The 24,404-nt window shown below is 38.6% G+C and overlaps 1 protein-coding gene across 2 annotated transcripts; it reads left to right on the forward strand.

The window, feature by feature from the left end:
- Nucleotides 1-910: 910 nt before the first annotated feature.
- On the forward strand, nucleotides 911-23,817 carry LOC122651564 (calcium-binding mitochondrial carrier protein SCaMC-1-like). 2 transcript variants are annotated; one of them, XM_043845000.1, is made up of 8 exons: nucleotides 911-1,974; nucleotides 2,064-2,378; nucleotides 7,995-8,412; nucleotides 9,394-9,538; nucleotides 13,998-14,116; nucleotides 14,220-14,298; nucleotides 20,441-20,674; nucleotides 23,232-23,817. In XM_043845000.1, exons 1-8 carry the CDS (start codon nucleotides 1,269-1,271, stop codon nucleotides 23,580-23,582), a joined length of 2,367 nt encoding a protein of 788 aa, XP_043700935.1. In that variant the 5' UTR covers nucleotides 911-1,268; the 3' UTR covers nucleotides 23,583-23,817. The 2 variants fall into 2 exon arrangements, with proteins under 2 accessions (XP_043700935.1, XP_043700944.1); XM_043845009.1 differs by having other exon boundaries at nucleotides 2,076-2,378.
- The last annotated feature ends 587 nt before the right edge of the window (nucleotides 23,818-24,404 follow it).

Consider the following 24,404-nt stretch of genomic DNA (forward strand, 5'->3'; position numbering starts at 1 on the left):
ACCCCAGATCTCAAAGGCCCAGAATTCTATTTAGCGTATTCGTAAAGGCTCGGTATGCATATCAAGGTATTAATAGCAGCAATCTTGATAAACCCTAGATGTTTCAATTGTCAATTCTCTGATTCGATCTACACAGAAACATAAAAGGATGTAGTAGTCAGTAATTGAATCAATTTCAATTGGAGAAATGAACTACAAAAAAAAAAAAAGTAGAAAAATAAAATTCATCAACCGTGTCCAAAGCCATGTTCTTCAGAACTTCGCCTAAGTTTTCCCTTCAAATCACTTACGAGTTACGAAAGAAATCTCAAGAACACATCAGAGTAGGTTAGTTTATAAAGGAAGTCGGGACATGGTTGATCTGGTGGCGTAACCGTTGCCGTCCACTTTCACGGGGATCTAATGTCGGCATCGCAGTCGCCGGAGCACGGCAATCCTTCGCCAGTAACATCCAGGCCGTCGGTCCTCTGGTTTGGCCGCCGCTAAAGGCGTCAGCGGGGTTTTGAAACCCTAAAATGGGTTTAAGGTTTAATGTTTTGGGAAAACGATTTGGGGAAGAAGATGAGGGCAATTTGGTCAATTAAATAAAAATTCTAACGTTTGATGCTTACCATTAACAGAGTGGGTGTTTTTGTTACTTAGTTTGGAAAGCAGAGGAGGTACGTGAAATTTTCCAACTCACGGGTGAAAGTGTACATAAGTCATACCTCAGGGATGGTACGTGATATTTTCCCAAAAACAAAACAGTCTTCCCACTCGCCATTTTTCATTCTTATAAAACGAAAGACCAGACTGGCTTCCACTTAATTTATTGTCCATTGTTACTCGTCCCTATTTTTAATTAGCTTGTGTAAAATTTTGCCTCCAATGGACTTAATTGGATTAAAAATTAAAATCCTCTGGTTAAGAGAAATTAATTCAGCTCTAACTCCACTCCACTCTGCTCAGCGTCGAGTTCGAATCCGAAACCCCCGCCGATCAATGCTGATGAATTTGATCGGCCTCGATAGATTTGTTTCAAATTCTGAATCTGTTTTGCTGTTAGGGATTTGTAATTTCAGACGGAATTGTTTGTCTGATTCATTCTACAAATCTCATTCGCTCTTTGATCGGGACTACCGGATTTTGAGTCTCTACGATCATTAATTTTTTTTTTTTAAATTGAAGGTTTGGCGGGTGAATCGTTTATTCTTCTTGCTCTGCTCCTGTCGGATGATGTTGTGATTCTGTTAAGCAGTGCAAGTATTGCTTGATTTGCACTATTAGTAATGGTGTCTGTGGATGACCCAATAGATTCCTTCTTCAATTCCATTCACGTGGTTAAGGGTGCTCTTTCACCACTTGAATCTGGTATTCGTCGCGCTGCGAAGGATCTAGAGTCGTGCTGGGTGGGTACGAGAAGTGGGACGAATGATCTCGAACTGTTCCCCGAACTGAATTTCTCTGCCGAGAACAGTAAGAGAAGCTCTTCTCTGAAGAAGAAACAGTGCGAGGACGTTGTTGTTGTTGATGACAGAAAAAAAATCGTATCGATAAAATTTCCGATCAAGACGTTCTTGGGAACGTTTTTACCCAGCTCCAGAGCCAATGATCACAAGGTCGTGCTTCTGAAGAAAGGGTCCAAAGAGAAAGACTCAGTTGGAGTGAAGGTCTCTTCTGCTAATTGTTTGCAGTTTGCAGTTACCTGCTCTTTGTTGCTTAACAGTTTTGTTCAGAGATTTCCAAGCCCATTCAAAAACGGAAGGAAGCGTCTTCAGAATCAGGGTGCCCAAGAGAATTGTTGTTCAGATTCATACAGGGAGTCAACATCATCAGGGGTTGCATCTAAACCGAAGCGGAGGGAATATGGTCAATTTGCTGGGTCATTTCAGAACAAGGGCACAACATGTAACGAAGGAGACAGTTTGTCGTTAAAACTCCTTATAGGTTTAATATTTGACCAGTTCACCCAAAATCTTCAGAAATTCAATCAGGGTAAGCAGCAGAAATGTCATAAGAGTTCTATGGTCAAGCTGAAACTTCTTCGCCTTTGGCTAAATTTGATCATTTTGGGGCAATAACAGGTATACTGAAAGGAAAAAAAGCAGATGTTGATTACTTTCTCGGGAACTTGAGCTTCGCAAGAGTTGGAGGTGTGCCAGCAAGTCTGGTGGGAGTAACTTCTTCTGCCAAAGTAGAGGGCGAAGATGATGGCGTCTCTGCTGTTAATAGGGAAGAAACAGAATCCGGTTCACCTCAGAAGCTCGCAAATGGGTTGCTTAATATTCCATTATCAAATGTGGAGCGATTGCCTCAGTTTGGGAAGTCCTCTAAAAACCATCCTGACAAGAAAAAGTTATTCTCTGTGCAGGATTTCTTCATGTATACTGAGTCTGAAGGTAATGTACCCGTGTTTTAAACTACCTCTGTAGCCAATAGGTATTTTTATTATGAGTTGGCGTTTGAAAGCGCAACCTTAGACAGATGAGTCATTAATTCCCTAACAAGGATTTAGTTCATCATATCGGATCGGCGTCGGTCATGTTCGTATTGGACAGTATCGGTCCAAATCGGCCAAAAATTCATAAAGAATTCCTTTTTTCGGTATCATATCAGTATTGGTATGGATCAGCTGATTCAATACCAATACCTGAAACCATGATTCCTACTCTATGGCTTCTAGTTCACCTAATCTTGACCTCTTGTATTTACTTATTCTCATTTCTCAATGCTTAAGCTGGTTTGTGTGGGCCAGCAAGGTTTTGATCACAGGACTGAGGTTCTTTGCTATGCTATACTTTATGCCCACATAACTGCATATAGTTCACGCTACATTATGCCATTCTAAAATTATATATTGGATTCATAGATGCTAATTAAGCATTTATGTAATACACAAATGCAAGTGAATAAAATGGTTGTCAACAAGAATAAGTTCATGAGTGAACAAGAACTTCCATCAAATCATGGAAGTGCTTTTCAGAAAGAACATAATGTGGAGATAATTGTATAGGTCAGAAATGAAGCTGTTTTAAACACAACAAACCTACAACATTGGCAATAATGAACAGTCAATTATATACTGAAGCATTTAAAAATCCAATCCTATATGGTACCAATGGAAAAGAAACTTTATAACGCAAAAATGATATCAAGTTAACATTTTTTTAATGGGTGTAAACCGTGAAATCAAGTTGACATTGACAATGGAAGAATAAGACAACTTAGTTTAAAGAATGAAATCATTAATTTTTGTTTTCTATTAGGAAAAGATGAAAATTGTGCAAGTATATAATCAGCAGAGACTACTTTATTGCTATTTGAAGTGCTATGAAATTTCTTGACATAAAAAATGTTGTTGACAATGATAAGAATGTTGGATCTGTGACAGTATTGGACAAAGTAAGATCAGTACATATACAAGAGAAGAATGAAGAAGAAAATAAGAGAAGAAGTAGAAAGAGAGGGAGAACCATAGGAGAGGTAAAAACCCAACCCACGACTTTGCTAGTGTTATGTCGTGGGTAGGGCAGATCATTATTAGTAAGGTTGTGATTCTATAGAGTCGTAACAGAATACAACTACAAGTCACCTAGTATTTAATCCCTACACTCCACCAAGAATACTAAACATCACCAAATATGGTGAAGTGTCACCATATATACTAAATGTCACCACACACATAACTAAAGTCTTAACACTTCCCTCAAGTTGGAGCATAGACATCACCCATGCCCAATTTGGAACAACCTGCAAGAAAAGTTGGAAGAAACAATGCTTTAGTAAACATATCACTGAACTGATTCACAAAGGTTACAACTACTTACAAATGGAATAGAAATTAGTTTTCTCATTACTGCATCCCGCACAAAGTGACAGTTGACCTCAATATGCTTGGTCCTCTTCTGAAAAACTGGATTTAGCAATGTAGATGACCGCTTGATGATTACAAAACATATTTATGGGTTTACTTTGAAGCGGCATAGTTGTCAAAGAGACAAGGCGACCACAGCTTTGGAGGGGCAACTAAGCGCTTAGGCTGCCTTGGCGCCTAAGTATTATTATTTTTTTTAAATTTTCCCTATTTTCTAACATGTTTAGTATGCTACAACATATACCTTTATCATAAAAAATCAACATTAAGCTACATCAAGAATCAACGTTAAGCTACATTAACTAATCAAAAGCAATATAGAACTGGAAGACAACAGAACTGAAGAAGCAAGCACAAACAAGCTCATGCGGCATGCTTATATTTTTTAATCTTAAACAAACAAGCAGGCATTGCACAAGGAATGGTCATTTTTTCCAATAATCACCGCCGAATGACATGGGTTCTTTCAATTAAAAATAACACAAGCATGTTGAAGGGGTATGATTATCCTGTAACTCAAACCTGTCCAGTTTCAAATAGATTGTTAGAAGAATGTACTCCAGAATACCGTGGGGGTATTCTGGTCCTTTTGGGGGTATTTTATGTTATTAAGTGTTCAGTTGGCTGTGTGGGTTTAGTCCCACATCGCCTAGCTTATGCAAGTTGTAACTTCCCCTCTATTATAAATAGAGGGGGTCTTTCTCTCATTAAATCAATCAATTCCATTATTTTATTTCCTCTCTTTGACCCACGGTTCAACCAACATGGTATCAGAGTTGGTCTAATCTAGAGAGAAAAACCCTATTTTCTCCCTTCTTTTCCTCCAATTGATCTCACCTCCTCTTCTCCCTTTCAGCCCAAAAACAGGGGCAGCACTAACGAGGTAGACATAATATCGATGATTTAGTGCTGCCCCCCTTTCTCTTCTATAGTTTTTCATTAAAATCCTGCTGGACCCTAATCTGCGATTTGGAGTTTCCCTTTTGTCTTTGGAGATCAGATTCCTATCACCTAAAGAAGACTGATCCTCCACTTTTGGAGCACCATATGCAGCCTTTTCCAGCACCCTCCTACCCTATTCCATTGACCTCCTTTCCTTTTTTCTATTTCTCCATCTTTCATTAACCTTTCCAGCCCCTACCCTAATCGATCTCAACTTGTCAGGGTTTTTCAAAACCCTGCCTCCAATCGATTTTAGGGTTTCGCTTTTCAGATGCTGCTAATTTTTTGGGGGTGATTCCCTACTACTACAAGCCATACTCGACCTAAGTTTGGACCCTTTTTGATGGCTGGATTTGTTTCTACAGCAAAAATTACTTAACCTGCTAATTTGGTTACCTGCCAAAAACCCTGACTTTCAGGTTTCAGTTTTTGCTAATTTTTTGGAGGGTCGATTACTCCCACTTCAAGGACCAATCGACCTCAATATTGCACCTATCCAAGTTTTTTTGAAGACCCCTACCCCAATCGATCTCTTCTTTTCAGGGTTTTCCAAAACCCTGATAAAAATCGATTTGGGCTAGGGATGTTTGTTGTTGTTCGAGTGCTTTGGAGGTGGTTCTAACATTAAAAGAGAACTCTCCTTTATCAGTTCAAGGCTTGAAGAAGGTCTACTGCCCAAGATAGTTGCTGCCCTCATTATCTGTGATTTTTAGGTATTTCTCCCATATGAAGATCAAGTCTCAATTACCAAGGAGATTGGTCATTCGAACTGGAGATCCATTCCAGTAGTTTTTGGTCAGCAAGTATTACAATAAGCAAGCACCTTTGACATGTCGGCCTCAACTTTGTTGAAGACCCCTTCCCTACAATCGATATTCACTTTCAGGGTTTTTTACAAAACCCTGGCTATAATCGATCTAAGGGGTAGGGCAGTCCACAGTTGTTAATTTTTTTAGGAGAATTTTATCAACATCAGAGGAGTATATAGCCCATTATTCAGCATCTTACATCAGGTTTTTTAGTAAAAAAAATTCCAGTGCATTTTGTTGGCTTGGTTTCTTCAATTATCAAGCTGTTTTTCTTGTTCCTATATGGCTGGCTGCTTCAATTACCTATGGATTTGTCTGATTATTTATCTTATTTGGCTGGTTATTATGAGCTTCACTACCTACCAGGCTGGTGTTATTGATTGGCTTCTGTAAGCATGACTGGTTGATGTGTTATTGCTGCCCTATAATTGTGACTGTGTTTCCTCTTATTGGAGATCGAATTTCTCTCGTTATTGAAGACTCGAATCTACTACCCTGGAGATTAGCCTATTTGGGATTACCACAGTGTGTTCCACGATTTTTTGGTTGCACCTACGAAACTATTCGGTCATGTGGAGCCTTTCTGGTTAATATCCGACATACTTTGGAGCTTGCATACTAGCATTGTTATAGATTCAGATCTGATCTAGTTTTGTTGAGGCTACTTCCATTCATTGCTGTCCGGATATCTTCTTAGTACTGTCTAGCATGTGGGAGTTTCTATTATGGAAACTCTTGCACAATTGCTCCTCCCTGTTTGAAGATTGAACAAGCCTTAACAATTGGAGCATTTCCTTACTTCGAATCAGATTTGTATCTTTTTCAGATCTGAATATTAGGGTTAGGAGTTTCTCCCCTACAGGGGTTTCCATTCAAAGTGTTTGTTTGATTGATGGAAGAAGGTTGGAGCTTTCTATGTTACCCAAGTTAATCCTACTCCATTATCCCACTGCTGTTTTTCCTTCACCACCTCCCAAAACATACCTTTGGCATTACCCATAACACCCTTGGAAGTTAATGGTATTCTCTTCTTTACCATTTCTTTTTTTTTCCATTATACTTGGCAGCCACTGAACCATTCTGGAATGTTATGTTTTGCCCTATCTCTAACCTAATCTCTCTTATGTCCACGTGCACTACACGTGAGGGGGGGGATTATATACAGTATATCTGCAGCCACTGCAGAGAGCAGAACATGCAGGGACACTTGGTGCAAAACATAGAAGGTCAGAGGTTTCACCATTGCCAATAAGTATCTACCTTGTTATTGGGTTACGTTTGCCGTAAGGGGGAGGCTGGTGTTAAAAGTTTTGAAGATGTTTGGTTATTGCCTGCCCATATGAGGTCCTATAGTTTGGTTGTTTCCGCTGCTTGATCTTTATTGCTGCCTGACTCATCTGCTTGCTGCCCTAGTTACTTACCTTCAAGATTATCAGTCAGAGATTCATCCCTGGACAATTGTTGAAGATTGGTAACAATTGATCAAGTCTGCCCAAGTTTGAAGGTCTATTTTTTTCAAGTTCATGAAGGTCTATTTGGGAGCTGCATTCCTTTTGGAGCTGGATTCTGCTACAACTTATTTTTCCCATTTTTCATTCAAGTTGGGCATTAGTACCTTGTATGCGCCAACTTGAGGGGGAGTGTTAGCATTGTTATGGAGAGAGTTTTTTCTTTGAGAGTTTTTTTTCTTCTTTTATTCCAAGCTGGATCTTCTTTCTCTCTTATTTGTACAATCCAGCTTGAGGGGGAGTATTAGAAGAATGTACTCCAGAATACCGTGAGGGTATTCTTGTCCTTTTGGGGGTATTTTATGTTATTAAGTGTTTAATTGGCTGTGTGGGTTTAGTCCCACATCGCCTAGCTTATGTAAGTTGTAACTTCCCCTCTATTATAAATAGAGGGGGTCTTTCTCTCATTAAATCAATCAATTCCATTATTTTATTTCCTCTCTCTGACCCACGGTTCAACTAACATAGATCAAGTGCTAAAATAAAAGATATTTGAGCCTCTATCATATGGCACATGGTGGAACTTAATCGATTTGTCAGAATCTTCTTCATCATTTAACACTTACCTTATGTTGCAGTACAGATTTTCATTGCTATTACCATGATCCTGGGAGATGGTTTCTATAACTTTGTGAAGGTCCTCAGTTGAACTCACTTTGGGTTGTTTCAACAACTACTATAACTTGAGCTTTACTATGACATTTTTATTTATAGTTGTTATTATCTATTACCTCTATTTGTTGAGAGCCTGTTTATCATTTGATTAATTGACCTTACTCTTCATGCAGTCCTGGGGGTTTATAGGAGGTAGGAATGGATTTCTGATTATTGTCATGTCTTAATGTTTAATCCTGACTTCAAACTGCTGATATGTGCTTACAGGAAGGCGGTTCTTTGAGGAACTTGATAGGGATGGAGATGGCCAGGTAACGCTAGAAGATCTTGAAGTTGCCATGAGAAAGAGAAGATTACCTCAGAGATATGCTCAGGAATTTATGCACCGCACTAGAAGTCACTTATTTTCAAAATCATTCAGGTGGAAACAGTTTTTGTCCTTGATGGAGCAGAAGGAACCTACCATTCTTCGGGCTTATACAACCCTATGCTTGAGCGAATTTGGAACACTGCAAATGAATGAAATCTTGGCGTCCCTTAAAAATGCTGGACTTCCAGCCAATGAAGATAATGCTGTTGCTATGATGCGCTTTCTGAATGCTGACCCTGAAGGATCTATATCCTATGGCCATTTCCGAAATTTCATGTTACTTCTTCCTTCTTATCGACTTGAAGATGATCCCCGGTAAGACGAGTTTGTCCTGTTCTAATGAGCAGAGTGATTTCAAAAGTTTTGAAAAGAATAACTAAGCTCATAAATCCATTTTTTAAATAAGGATTTTTAAGTGTTCATTTTAATGGGACTATTAAGTACTTATGCAGAGTCTCAGAGGTTTTATGATTTTATTATTGAGTTTTTTTTTTTTTTTTTTTTGGTATAAGAATTCCAGTTTTTCTTTAAGTTATGTATCATATGTGCCATGGGGGTATATTTATTATATATGTGTACATAACACGATAGGGGGAGTGTCCCTATTTTGTCATTTCTTGGGTTGGTTGGTTAGTTTTTTCTTCTTTTGTTTTATTTCCTAGTTAGACTTCTACTCCAGCTAGGACTAACTAGGGAATCTTCTAGTTTTTCTTATGTAACTGAATTCTATTTATATACGTGAGAGGGGGACTGCTAAAGATCTATTGGTGCTGCTTCTCTTTGGTAGTCTCGACTTCTTCTTTCTATTGCTGTTACAGTGTTACTGGTCTTTAATTCCTGATATTATCACAGTTTCCAAGGGTGTGACTGATTGTGATCATAGTACTAAAACTCGTTTTGTCTCGGTCAAGATTTCGAGAATTTCGAGTATTTCGGTCGAGTCGAAACGAAATGCAACATCGAATTGAAAAATGCAATATTTCGAATATTTTGGAAATTTCGGTCATCTCGTTTCGGAAATTTCGGAAATCTCGGTCATTTTTGGCATTTTACACCCACAGAAAAAATACCATATTTCGACGAAATTTTGGTATCTCGGAAATTTCGGTCAGACCGAAACACCGAAACGAAACGAGATTTAGTACTATGATTGTGATATGTTAGATAACAAAGCTTCAGCCTCACTCTCTCTTTCTCTTTTATTATTTATGTGGTGTTTGATGGTTATGGACCATTTTTGTAGCATGTTGTTTTATTAATTGAATTTTAAAATAGTTTATTTTATTTTATCTACAGGAATATATGGTTTAAAGCTGCTACTGTTGTTGCTATTGCACCACCTGTGGAAATTCCTTCTGGAAGTGTTCTGAAATCTGCACTGGCAGGGGGTCTTTCTTGTGCGCTGTCCGCTTTTCTAATGCATCCTGTCGATACTGTAAAGGCAAGTTCTTTGGCTAATAATTTCTTGCATAGTAGGCTACATATCTAGCTAGAAAAATATTCCTACAATATGCTCTAATAAGCATGGTTGACAATGCCAGTTTTAAGGCTAGATATATCTCAGCGCGTTTGACTTCTTCTCTCCACTCTTTAAATCATAGTTGTCAAGGTAAAGCCTTGTTTTTCCCCTCCTCCAATGCCTAGGATCGCCTAGACGCCGTGACAACTATGCTTTAAATACCAACTTCTCTATAAGTTCAATTGAAATTGGATGCTTTTCTTTACGATAGTGAAGCACTCCTATTGGTGCACAAGATGGTGTTGAGCTTTGCATTTGGTGAAAAATGAAATCATGGGTTTGTATCAGATACCTGGTACCACTAGTTGGGCCTTCATTTGTTTATTATGTTGGAAAGAATTAACTAGAGGCTGAAGGATGAGAAATATTAATATAAAACATTAATGGTTCTATTTCTTTATTTTCTATCATCATGACTTCTTCTCAATGCTTATTATTGCCTTTATTGTGGATCCAAATCTGATGAGAAATTTTGAATAAGAAATATCTCTAATAATGGGGAGAGCATGATTGAGTCCTAAGTGGAAGAAAAGTAGTCTGTTACTGTGTACTAAATTGATACAACAACTACAACAACTCAGCCTTATCCTAACTAAATGGTGTCGCTTACATGGATCCTTACCCTCCAATCAACTCTGTTAATGGTCATACTTGATACAAGGCCTAAGCTATGCATGTCTTTCCTCACCACTTCTCCTAGAGTCATTTTAAGTTTACCCTGGCTCTTTTAGCTCCTTCAATCTGAATTAAATCACTCCTCTGTACTGGAGCATCTAAAGGCCTCAATTGAACATGGCCATGCCACTTCAAACGACTTTCTTGTAGCTTATCATGTATCAGAGCTACTCTGAAAACAGCTTTAATATGATATTTCCTTACTTTATCCTTCATAGTTTTGCCACACATCCATCTCAACATCCTCATCTTAGCTACACTGAGTTTATCTATATTATGTTTCTTAGCTGCCCAACATTCGATACCATACATCATAACTGATTGTATAACTGTCCTATAAAATTTTCCTTTATGTTTTGAAGGAATATGTCGATAACACAACACTTTGGACACACCTCTCCAGTTTATCCGTCCTATTTCAATTCTTTGTAAAACATCATCCTCTATATAACCTTCTTTATTTATGATTGAGTCCAGATACCTAAAATAATAACTTTGCGGAATCTCCCTCTCATCAATCTTCAACAACTCAGTATCCGTCTTAGTGTAACTAAAGTTACACACCATATACTCCGCTTTCATTCTACTTATCTTAAAACCTTTTGATTCCAAGGTTGATCTTCGTAACTCCAACTTGGTGTTAATTTCTGTTTTTGACTCATCCACCAAAACAATATCATCAGCAAAAAGCATACATTAAGGAACCTCATCTTGAATGTCTCTGGTTAAATCATCCATGATAAGCGCAAACAAATAAGGGCTTAAAGTTGATCCTTGATGTAACTCAATTGTAATAGGGAATTCATTACCTTGACCACCCACAGTTCTTACACTAGTCCCCATACCATTATACACATCTTTAATTATGTCAACATATTCACTTGAAGTTGAAACACTTCTCTTCTCTAGTAATTTTCCAGATTAACTCTCTAGGAAATCTGTGATAAGCTTTTTATAGGTCAACAAAAGACCATATGGAGATCCTTCTTGCAATCTCTAAATCTTTCCATGCGTCTCCTAAGTAAGTAAATGGCTTTTGTTGTGGATATTCTTGGCATAAAATTAAATTGGTTCTCCAAAATAGTAGTTTCTTGTCTTAGGCGAGTTTCAATAACTCTCCTAAAATTTCATAGTATGACTCATTAGTTTTATGCTTCTATAGTTTTTGTAGCTTTGAATATCACCTTTATTTTTATAAATCAGAACCACAATGTTTTTCCTATATTCATTTGGCATTTTCCCTGTGCTCATAATCTTATTAAACAACTTGGTTAAACAAGATAAACAATAGATTCCTAAGCTCTTCCACACTTCTATTGGGACCCCATTTGGACTTGGTGCCTTGACTATTTTCATCCTCCTTAAAGATTCTTTTACTTTAGGTACCCTAATTTTTCGTGTGTATCTACGATATGCGGTGTCTTGATGGGTAATGCAGCCTTCTAGGACACTTACTTGAAATGTCTTCATTTAATAGACTGTAGAATTAATATTTCCATTTCTCCTTAATGTCCTCATCCCTTATTCGTACTTTACCAACTTAACTTTTAACACATCTAACATGGTCAAAATTCTACTCATCCTTTCCCTCATTTTAGCTATCTAATAGATAGATTTCCTCCTCTTCCTTTGTGCTCAGATTGTTATAAAGATCTTCGTATTTCTTCACCTTTGCTTTTCCCACAATCTTAGCTTCATTTATGGCAAATTTATATCTTTTTAGATCCTCTACATCCTCAGTTCTTTGTCATGCCTTAAAACTAGCTTTCTTAGCCTTAATGGCTGCTTGAACCTCATCATCCCACCACCAATTCTCCCTAGAGAAATGGTGTTTTTCTTTCGATTCTCCTAGGACTTCTTTAGCAACATTCTTAATACAAACAGTCATCTCGTTCCACATCGTATTAGTGTTTCCATAAAAGTCCCACTTTCCTTGTTTGACCACTTCATCAGTAAATGATTCAAGGTATCTCCTTTTTAAGTTCCACCACCTTATCCTAGGGCAAATGGGATCACTTTTCTTACGATTCAGCGAAATGACACATATTCATGACCACTAATCTATGTTGTGTGGTTAAGCTCTCCCTCGGTATAACCTTACAATCCTTACTTAACAACCTATCTGTTCTTCTAGTTAGAAAGAAGTCTATTTGGCTACTATGATACCCATTTTTTAAAGTAACTAAGTGCTCCTCTCTCTTTTCAAAATGTGTTTACAATGGATAAATCATAAGGTATAGCAAAATCTAAAACTGAAGTCCCCTCCTCATTCCTCTCTCCAAAACCATATTCGCAATGTACACCCTTCGTAACCTCTACGGTCTCTCCCAACATGTCTATGATCACCCCCTTATAATATATTTTCTCCTTGACTAAAAGCTTGCACTAATCCATCCATGTGTTCCCAAAGTTGTAACTTACTATTTTCATCCAATCCTACTTGGGGTACGTGAGCGCTAATTATATTGGCATCTTCTTTCTCCAACACAAGCTTGATGGATATAATCCTATCACCAAATCTTTTTATATCCACCACATCATTCTTCAAATCTTTATACACTACTATGCCCACTCCACTTCTATTACTTTTATCCCTCATATACCAAAGTTTAAAGTTATCCAACTCAGTTTTTTTTACCCTTCCATGTAGTCTCTTGAATAGAAGCTATGCTAATCCTTCTTCTCCTTATAAAATCTATCAATTCTAGGTTCTTACCCGTTAAAGATCCTATGTTCCAAGATGCTAATCTAATCTTATGCTTTTGGACTAGATTTTTTACCTGCACCCGTCCACGGTGCGAGAACCCTTGCCTATTTGTCACCGTATCCGGGCGCTGACGCAGCATGTCGCTTACAGGGGACGCCCTAGAACCCTTGCTCACTATTCACTACCCCGGGTCAAATTTAGCGCGTTGCTTAAAACGGGGAATGCTATAGCACTACATTGAAAATATAAGGTTCTAGAATGCATAAAAAAGGGTTTGGCTAGGGTTTTTCCAGTGCCGGCTGCCGACTGGACGCACCAACCCCCTCCTTTATCTGGGCTTGGGGCCGGCAGCAACACTGGTGGGGTTGCTGTGTACTAAATTGATACAGTAATTAATTAAGGAGCTGTCTAGGGGAACAAGGAGTATTTTGATGGCGTCAAGTGTGAGAGTTTCAAGGTAGGCTGATAAGAAGAGAGAGGGATAAGAAAACGGAACCAACTAGCAAGTGCTGTATATCTGAAATTTTGGATTTGGTTCCCCAGTTATCCAATTTTATTCTGCCTTCTTGGATAGCAGCAATTTGGAAAACAATGAAAAGTAAAAAGTCTGTAGGTGATGGTCTTATGATACATCACTAAACAAGTTCTAATATTTCCATTGACTGGGATTTCAATGGCTACCAATTTATTTGATTCTATATCCTGTAAGCATACAGTGGAAAACATAATTTTGTATAGCCATAAAGAATCTTTTATCATTGTAGTAATGCCATAAAGAATCTTTTATCATTGTAGCTGTAACATTCCTAATTCTGCTCAATCAAGTTATGAACAATTGTTCAGCATACTATTGGAAAAATGGATCTTAGAAGTAGATGTATTTGATTTTGATTCTTATGACAATATATATATTTGATAGTTATCCTATGACAATATTTTGTCTTTCTGTAACCTATAAATTATTTGGAATTTTTTCATGACAAAATCTTGACTCATCAGACTCAAGTGCAAGCATCAACAACTCTCTCCCTCCCAGAACTTGTGTCAAAGCTTCCTCAAATTGGATTTCAGGGATTGTATCGGGGTTCTATCCCTGCTATTCTTGGTCAATTTTCAAGGTCTCTCTCTCTCTCTCTCTCCTTTTTTTGGGTTGTAATGAGAGGAACTTGCATTATTCTGGCTCATTTTATTCACTGTACAATTGGTTCTCTGGATCAACAGCCATGGATTGCGAACCGGAATCTGTGAAGCAAGCAAGCTTGTATTAGTAAATGTGGCTCCAACACTACCAGAAATTCAGGTATATGCTAATCAGTTATCATTGTAGTTGTTTGATGAAGATTGGGTCTCAGGGTTGAAGAAGAGGAAATGGGTAGGGATAATGACCAACATGTACAACATCACTCAAATGCCCAAAACACTGTTACGTGGTGCCCTTCTCCTTTTTCCTCTGTGCATGCACAAAGCTTACACACACGCAGAGGGAGGGAGAGAGAGTTCTACTGTGATAAACTTGTTACAATATCAAGATCAATAACCAGAATAAGAAAAAGAAATGAGAAAAAGAGTAACCAAGAGGGAGAGAAAGAGCTAATTGAATAGGGAATACTACCCCTATCGATAGCAATGTATATTTATAAAACAAAGTCTAGTGTAATTACAAGAAACCTCAACAACTTATAATAATAATCCATATGCCCAAAATATATAAAGACAATTACTACTAACCCACCTGTGGTATATAAATAAAACATTAACACTCCCCCTCAAGCTGGAGCATAAATATTACTCATGCCTAGCTTGGAACAATTGGTAAGAAAAGTAGGTCGAAACAAGGCCTTGGTAAACATATCACCCAACTGATCACCTAAACAAACAAAGGGAGTAGAGATCAACTTATTCATTATGGCATCTCTCACAAAATGGCAGGCAACCTCAGTATGTTTAGTTCATTTATGAAAGATCGGATTACTAGCAAAGTAGATAGCAGCCTGGTTATCATAGTACATGTTCATAGGCTTATTGGCCAGGAAACCAAGCACTTGAACAAGAGATTTTAGCCACATTATAGTTTAATACAGCTGCAGTATGCACCATGGCCCTATACTTAGCCTTGGCACCAGATCGAGCCACTGTTTTTTTTTCTTACTCCATGTAGCAAGATTGCCACCAACAAACACACAATATCTAGTAGTTGACCTTCGATCACCATCAATACTATGACCACGATGATGATAAACAAGACCTTTCTCTATAGCACCATTAAGATACCTCAGAATACGACACATTGCCTCCCAGTGGACCTGTTTAGGCTTTTCCATAAATTGACTTATAACACCAACCGCATAAGAGATATCAAGTCCGGTGATAGTAAGATATATAAGTTTGCCAACTTACCTCCAGTATTGATGTTTGTCGGAAAAATCCTCATCATCACAAACTCCAAGTTTCACACGAGGATCCATAGGGGTATCCATTGGTTTACAACCTAACATGCCGGTCTCAAACAGAAGATCAAGGACATATTTCCTGTTAGACAGACTAACACCGTTCTTGCTACTAATTACTTCAATGCCAAGAAAATACCTGAGAACCACCAAATCTTTCATCTGGAAGTGTTGCTGTAGATAAAACTTATCTTCAATACCAGACGAGTCATTAGCAGAGACAATAACATCAACATAGACAACCAACACAACTACCTTAGAGCCTTGACGACGGACAAACACAGAATGATCAGAATAACACTGTGACAATCCATTACTGATGACAACTCTTCTAAACTTATCTAACCAAGCTCGTGGTGGCTGTTTCAACCCATAAGTGGCCTTGTGCAGTTTACATACTTTGTGCATTGCCTCCCTAAGCAACATACCCAGGAGGTTGCTCCATATACATTTCTTCGAGCAAATCACCATATAAAAAATCATTCTTGATGTCAAGTTGATATAAAGGCTAGTCAAGGTTAACAACCAAAGAAATAAACACTCACATGGAATTTAAATGAGCAACAAGATAAAAGGTCTCAAAATAATCCACACCATAGGAATGTACCCCTGAGCCACTAATTGGGCTCTAAGCTGTTCAACATAGCCATCAGGATTATACTTAACGGTATACACCCAACAACACTTCACTAGCTCCTTACCTAGAGGTAAATGAACCAGGGTCTATGTCTGGCAAGAAAGTGGAGCATCCTTCCACATCCATAGCTGACTTTTAACCAGGATGATACATCGCTTCGTGGTAGGTGGTAGGAACGGATTGAGTAGATAAAGACAAAGCAAAGCTATGAAGGGAATATACAAGATGTGAAAGAAAAACGAACATATTAATAGGATAAACAACCATGGACTTCTGAGTGCAAGAATAAGTACCTTTACATAGAGTAACTGGTAAGTCATCGGAAGGTAGTAAATAGGCAGGATCACTACTAGAAAAAGAACCGAATGGTGGAGAAGGCGATAAAGAAGGACGAGCAATGACAGGTGAAGATGGCTTAGGATGGCGTCGATACACTTTTAATGGCGCTGGTGGAGCTGTAGTCAGAGGATCTGCAAAAGGAATTAATGTAGGATTAAAAGGAGAACTGAAAGGTTGATGGTCTAAAATATAAACCTCAGCAGAAAAATACTGAAAAAAAGGGCGTTCCCAGTGCACAAGGCTCCTGCCATTGCGGGGTCTGGGGAGGGTCATAATGTACGCAGCCTTACCCCTGCTTTCGCAGAGAGGCTGTTTCCAGACTCGAACCCGTGACCACTGGGTCACAATGGAGCAACCTTAACCGTTGCACCAAGGCCCGCCCTCCAGAAAAATACTGAGTTTTATAAATTAAAAAAAAGAAGGTTATATCAGCACTAATAAATTATTGTTGAGTGGCAGGATCATAACATCGATACCCACTTTGAGTGTGCAAATAATTAAGAAAAACACACTTGACAACTTGTTGAGATGATTTATCAAATCCTGGTTGTAAATTTTGGACAAAACAAGTACATCCAAAAACACAAGGTGGCAAGGAAAATCGTGGGGAAGTAGGAAAAATGACTGAAATGGGAGATTAATTGTTAAGAACAGATGAGGGCATCCGATTGATTAGATAATAGGCGGTTAAAACAGCTTCTCCCCAAGAACTCTTAGGAACATTCATATGAATTATCAAAGAATGAGCAATTTTCAACAGATATCGATTTTCTTTCAGCTACACTGTTTTGTTGAGGGGTATAAGACCAACTAGTTAAATGGATAATACCATGCTCTGAGCCAAATGAGGAAATCGCATGTTGAGTATATTCAAGAGCATTATCAGAACGAAATTTTTTTAAGACAAACACCAAACTAAATTTTTATTTCATTATGAAAGTTTTTTAAAACAGACAAACTCGGAATGATTTTTTAACAAATACAACTAAGACAACTGGGAATATCCACAAAGGTAAAAAAAGGGCGTACCCAGTGCACGAGGCTCCTGCCACTGCGGGGTCTGGGGAGGGTCATAATGTACGCAGCCTTACCCCTGCTTTCGCAGAGAGGTTGTTTCCAGACTAAATATAAAAAGTGTGATCGACTCTTGACACGACATGGACCCCAAATATTAGAATGAACCAAAGAACATGGTGACAAACTACTAGAAACATCGCGAGAGGGAAAAGTACAATGATGTTTGCCGAGCTCACAAACTTCACACTCAATATGTGAAATAGATTTACAATTGGAAACCACCTATTGAAGTTTGGAGAGAGACAAATGACCTAATCGATAATGCCAGCAAAGAGGGGAAGTACTACTAGAAGATTCAGACGCATCTGTAGAAGAAATATCAGCATCAAGGTAGTACAGGCCATCATTTTCACACCCTCTACCAATCTTTGTCCTTGTCTGGAGATCCTAAAAGACACAATAAGAGGAATAAAATGTAAGAAAACAGTTTAGAGCTTTGGTGATTTGACTTGCAGATAAATGATTTAAAGGCAATTGAGTTACATGAAGAATAGAGGATAAAAGAAAGAAAGAACTAGGATAAAGTATACCATGGCCAAAGACGTGGGTGGAGGACCCATTAGCAAGAATAACTTGGGGTGGGTGACTAGTTTTATCGAAGAGAACAAATTAGCCTTACCAGTCATATGATACCAGAATCAATAGCCCAATTGGTAGGAGATAAAGAGGCAAGAACCGTAACAGTACCTGTATGGGCTAATGTGGCGGTGGATGAAGTGGAAGCCTCAAGCTACTAAAGGTGTTGCAATATTTGGTTATAGTCATCTCAAGACACGTAACCTAATGGACCAGCTCGAGATGTAGAGGCAAGATTAGTGTCATTAGTGGACACGACGTTAGATTGTCGGCAGTCACTGCTGAGTTTTCCATCTGTTGTGCCCATTCTGGTTTACCATACTTCAACCAACATTTTTCAAAAAACATGATTGGATTTGCCACAATGCGTACATTGTTGTAGAGGTTGGTCAGTCATCTATCCTCCACGTCCACTAGCACCTCGTCCTCTATCTCCCCCTGAGCCACGACCACGTCCAGGACCATTGCTGTCAGTAACAAATGCAAAGCTATCCTTGGACGAGGAAGATGATTCAGCTTTGGCAAGAGAGGGAGAGACATTGCGCTGAATGTGACAGAATGCCTCATTCACAGAAGGAACTTTTTGACCAGCAAGATGTTGGCTTTTAATAGGCTACGAATCAGAATCCAAACACAAAGAGAAATTTAGCTACTTGAAATTCAGCACGCTGAGATTTCAATTCTTCTATGTTTGTAGAAGGGGGTTGGTAGACGTTTAGTTCTTTCCACATGCACATGAGTGCACTGTAATATTCACCCACTGATTTTCCACTCTGTTTGAAGGAAAAGATCTTTTCATAAAGATCATACACTCGAGACATGTTTTTGTCTTGAGAGAAACTCTCTTTCAAATTATCCCGAACACCCTTAACGGTAGTGTGAATCATAACATTCAAAAACATAGATGGTTCCATAAAAGGGTGTACCCATTGCACGAGGCTCTCACTACCGCGGGGTCTGGGGAGGGTTATAATGTACGCAGCCTTACCCCTTCTTTCGCAGAGAAGCTATTTCCATACTCGAACCCGTGACCACTTGCTCACAATGGAGCAACCTTACCGTTGCACCAAGGCCCACCCACTAGCAGACATAGATGGTTCCATACTGTTCCATAACCATACGAGTATCATTCTCACATATCCATTCTTTATGTCCTATATTGTCTGCAGATGGTGGGGAGGAAATTAGACAATCCAGTTCACCCTTTGTATTGATGTAAACTTTTACTATTTGTGCTCACCGTAGGTAATTAAAAGCTCCGCTCAACTTAATAGAAGTAATTTGAACATTAACATTGTCCACATAAGGTTTAGAGTCACCCATGGAATCGAGGAAGATATTGTATAAGCAACACTATCAGTCACAACATCGGAAGCAAATAGTAGAATCAAGAAGAAATCACCCACCACAGGTTGAAAATCCACCAATATTGCAGAAAAGTAATTCTCTTCAAACCACAGACAAAATCAGAAACTGATACATTGGATGATATAGAGAACATATATATAAAAGGAAACTGATAAGAAGAAGTAAAACAGGGAAGACATCAACAAATAATCAAAACCAGCAAGAACGTCAGATATTGCAAGGTATATGATAGGTGGAGATGGAGAAAGTTCATTATCTCCAGATCAGAAAACTTGAAGAACAGGGTACCACTGGTAATTGCATTGCAGGAACGATAAATAATAGCAGCATCACAGCAAGGTAGTCTTCATGAGATAAAGAAATCCTTTGTTTTGCAAAAGATTAACCAAGGGAACCCATCAGTCACAAAAGTAGCAGCAGCTGCTATATATATTTGGGATTTTCTTTTTGACACCCCTTAAGGTGTCAAATAATCTTTTTTTTGCCCTCTTAGTTTCACATGTGTACTCGGAAAACGTGCAAGACAATGACAACTCTTGAAAATGACATAATGTAAGTCACTTTTAAATTATTTTGAGAACCCTTTTTTAACACCGACTTTAAAAACTTTTGAGAATAAGACAAGGGACAATTAAAAGAAGGTTAGTGATTAATAATGCTCTAATACCATGTTATAATATCGGATCAATTACCAGAACAAGAAGTATCCAAGAAAAAAGAAGAGAGGAGAAAAGAGAAGCCAAGAGGGAGAGCAAAGAGCTAATCAAATAGGGAATACTACCCCCTGTCGATGGCAAGGTATATTTATTCAACAAACTCTAGTGTAATTACCAAAAAAAAAAAAAAAAAAACCCCAACAACTTATAATAACAACCCATATACCCATAATATATAAAGACAATTACAACTAACCCCCTGCAGTATATAAATAAAACATCAACAGAACTTATTATCACTTTTATCCAACCAAGAAACTTAATTGACATGCTGTCAACTAGGTCGAAACTGTAGCGTCCTTCTGCAGTACAATATTGGGAACAGCAGCACGGATCCCTTGTGAGGTATTGAAGCAAAGGTTGCAGGCTGGCATTTATGACAATGTAGGTGAGGCAATTGTGGATACCTTGCGTCAAGATGGTATCAGGGGTTTTTTTCGGGGGACTGGTGCCACACTTTGCCGTGAAGTTCCTTTCTATGTTGCTGGCATGGGGCTCTATGCTGAGTCCAAAAAGGTATGAAACTTAGCCTATTCAAGTGTAGATCCTTCTCTGTGATACCATGTATCATGACCTATTCTTTCCACTAGTAAAACCATTTTTTAGTTTTAGCATTGATATTGGAAGTATTCAGTTTTGTAGTAGATTTGAAGTAAATTTTATTACAAAGATATGAGTGCATCCGTGCATGGAACAGAATGCCTTAACAAGATAGAATTTGAAATGAATGCATTTGTACCAAGGACAGCACTAACTAGTGAAAATAGAAGAGAAAGCTCCTTGCGAAGGTTCAATCATGTGCAACTTGCACTCCATGGTATGAAATTTCAGCTGAAATGACTCAAATGTCGTGAAATATTTTGGTTTTGTCAAAATCGAAGTGAAAGGACTATTGAAATTGCAGGGTCAAAATGGGCACAAATATCACCGAAATATTTCAGTTTCAACATAAATCAAAATGGATTGAAATCCAAAATTCAAACCTTGCTTGGACCAGTGACTGCCTAATGAAGATTTGGTTGAAGTCGACTGTGGGAGGACAGGGAGCTTTAAAAAAGACAAACAGTTTAGGTTGGTGATGGACTTGTGGTTTATCTGAACTATGTCCGAAGGGGGTGTGTTTATTGTGCTGCGGATTATTAATCCACTGAAAAGAAAGAAATTACGTGGAGAGGAACACCAAAAATTTTAAGGGTCCCTGAACTGCCTGTGGTAAAATGATTTGTGTCACTAGCTTGCACCTACATTTGTCATTGAATATTAGATAGGCAGGGAATCCTCTCCACATTGTCCACCCATTCAAATTTACTGGTCTATTTCAATCATATAACCTACCCAATGATGGACTCTCCCCCTTGTAATTTTAGTGGTCCAAAAGTTTTTCACGTCTTTCAAGCCACTTTTCAAACCTTTTTCTTCACATCTACACGAATTAGGGGTGACATGAACAACATGTCCAAGAAGTTTGTGCATCAAGGAAGCTGCTGCATGATAGATGTAGAACCTGTGATGAAGCCATTTTGTCACCTGTAGTGGTGAGACCCCCTGCTTCCAAATTTGGATACTGCGTGAAGTTTTAATGTCCCAGTCTGAGGTTGGACTCTTGGAGACTTTACCAGTAAAAATTTAATAAATATAAAATTGTCCTAGTTTCAGACAACTCTGTTCGCCTAGAACCACGGTTCTAAGTATCGGTATCGGTATCGGATCAGGGGTATTGGCTGATACGTATCGGTATCAACTGCCTGATACCGATACCTGCCCGACCCAGTATTGGTGAAATGTTCTTATTGGGGGTAAAATTGTCCAGAAAATTATTTTTTTTTATCGAAATTGAGGGCAAAACTGTCCGATTCGACCCGATATGGCCGATCAGTAGTGGTATCAATATCAGTATCAGTATTGGTATCGGTATGGGGCCGATACCAATACTGTTACCAATAGGTTGATTGAAAACCTTGCCTAGAACTATAACCTGATACTACATCACTCCACCATCCACATATGATTGCTTTCAGGTCCACCATGGTATGTGAGTAGCACACCTTTGATGTTTTGATTAAGACTATATCAAGTTGTTAGGTTGAATGCGTGCATGCAAATTTTTGCAAGGGGGTTGGGAAGTTCTTTCTTTTCTTCTGTAGGAAATTTTCTCAATTTTTGTAAAGCTGGCAATGGAATCCATTTACCTGCCTTACCCTCCTCAGCTTTGGAGGGTAAGGTGGGGATTCTCTACCGAAAACCTAATGGGAAATTTCCCATGTATCTATTATACATATGTAGGGCAATTAGGAAATTTCTGACATACATATTATTGAGTATATACACATCTAAGCTCATAACTAATGGTCCATTTCCCTACCTGAATACCATTGATGATGCTTTATGGCAGGATAATGGGAGATTTACCCGTACCTTATTGTAAGGCTAAGGGTGAATTTTATCCTACCCTATAGAGCAAGGGTAAAGGTAAAAGGTCATTATCCAACCGTTCCCTACCCATTCCCACCTCTAATCGTGTGTTACTCATTGATTGCTCCATTGTTTGCGGATTATTGGTATATCGAGAACAATAGACATTTATTTGGATACCCAAGTATCAGGTTTGGTGAATATTAGCCAGGTTGATAATCTAACTGTTCTAACCTAGTATTATGGTACCAAGGCAAATGGAAATTATGGTTCTGAGTTCTGACACAAGAATTAATAGTCGACATTAACTTGAATGGCCATTATTGAATTGCATTTTGCTGGGGTTCTCTCAAGAGGTTGAGCACACTCAATACTGCTAGGAGAAGGTAGTCTTTTGTGATGGCCAATGAGTTAGCAGGAATCTCAAGAGTCATTAGGCCCTTGTGATTGCGTATTGATGAGTTATAACATGAATGCTCAAATGCTCTGGTCTGACATGGTTGGTGGACACTGGACACCATGGAATTATACTCAGTGTGTGTTACGAGTGTGTCATGTTAACCACCTACTTGCTGCAGTGCTCTTTATATGCTTTTCTAAGAATGTAGGCCTGTTACTCTATTCTTACAATGACCACTGTGTTCTTGTATGTTGCTGTAAGGTTGTTCAGCAGCTACTAAAGAGAGATCTGGAACCTTGGGAGTCAATGGTGGTTGGGGCTGTATCTGGAGGGCTTGCTTCTATTACCACTACTCCATTTGATGTGATCAAGACAAGGATGATGATTGCTTCCCAGGGTCCACCTGTGTCAATGTCAATGATGGCCTTCTCCATCCTTCGTCAGGAAGGACCTCTTGCCCTGTTCAAGGGAGCAGTGCCTAGGTTCTTCTGGGTTGCACCTTTGGGTGCAATTAATTTAGCAGGCTACGAGCTCCTAAGGAAGGCAATGGATAAGACTGAGGAGGGGAAAGTTGATCAGCTTCCTAAAAAGAGGTTGACCACCTCTGGTTGAAAGTCTGTTACAAGGGGAAAACTTCATTATCTGCTACTGCTTTCTGCTTGTCGTTAATGTGGGCTGGGATGAAATAATCTTTCTGGGCTTATCAGCTTCTTATGCTTCCAGTTTCTATTTGTCGACATCTCTGCTCCCTTCCTCGAGACATTGTAATTTCTGAGATCCGTAATCAGCTTATTTTCTTTTAAACTCTTAGCACATTGTCAGTGACAGCCTGGGGTGTATTTTTGTGTATTGAAAAGGGGGGTGAGTTCATAAGCAAAAGTCAAAGCGATAACATATATTGTCAGGGAGGGACGGCATTGTGCATGCAAGCGATGTCTGGAATTATTTTAAAACCTTCCCATGATTTGTACATTTGTTTAGTTGGTTAAAATATTCATCATATTGATTCCTTCAATGTCCTCGTGGGACATTGTAATGGGATGTGGATTCAATTGGTTGTTCTCCAATGGTTATGTTTCAGTTCTAAATTTCATTAACCAGGAAGTTGGTTCAAATGATTGAACTCCAGTAGACATGTTCATGTGTTCTGATGCTACAGAATGTGGAAAATGTAGTGAGTACTACTATGATGAACTGAAGCATGCTAATACCAGCAATGTTTTTATTTTTGGGTAAAGCTAATACCAGCAATGTGAAATAAAAAAATATAGGTAGAGTATGTGGTGCGAGGACAACTAAAAACATGGCGAAATGGTGAGAGACAGCAGAGCATTGTGCAATTTAGGAGGAGCCTGGCTCAGAGAGAAAATAATATGAAGTTTCGAAAATTCAGTTCAATTTAAAAATGATTTTCCCTTGGTCACGTTTACCTTG

The sequence above is a fragment of the Telopea speciosissima genome, chromosome 1 (assembly GCF_018873765.1).
Source record: "Telopea speciosissima isolate NSW1024214 ecotype Mountain lineage chromosome 1, Tspe_v1, whole genome shotgun sequence".
Taxonomy (NCBI): Eukaryota; Viridiplantae; Streptophyta; class Magnoliopsida; order Proteales; family Proteaceae; genus Telopea; species Telopea speciosissima.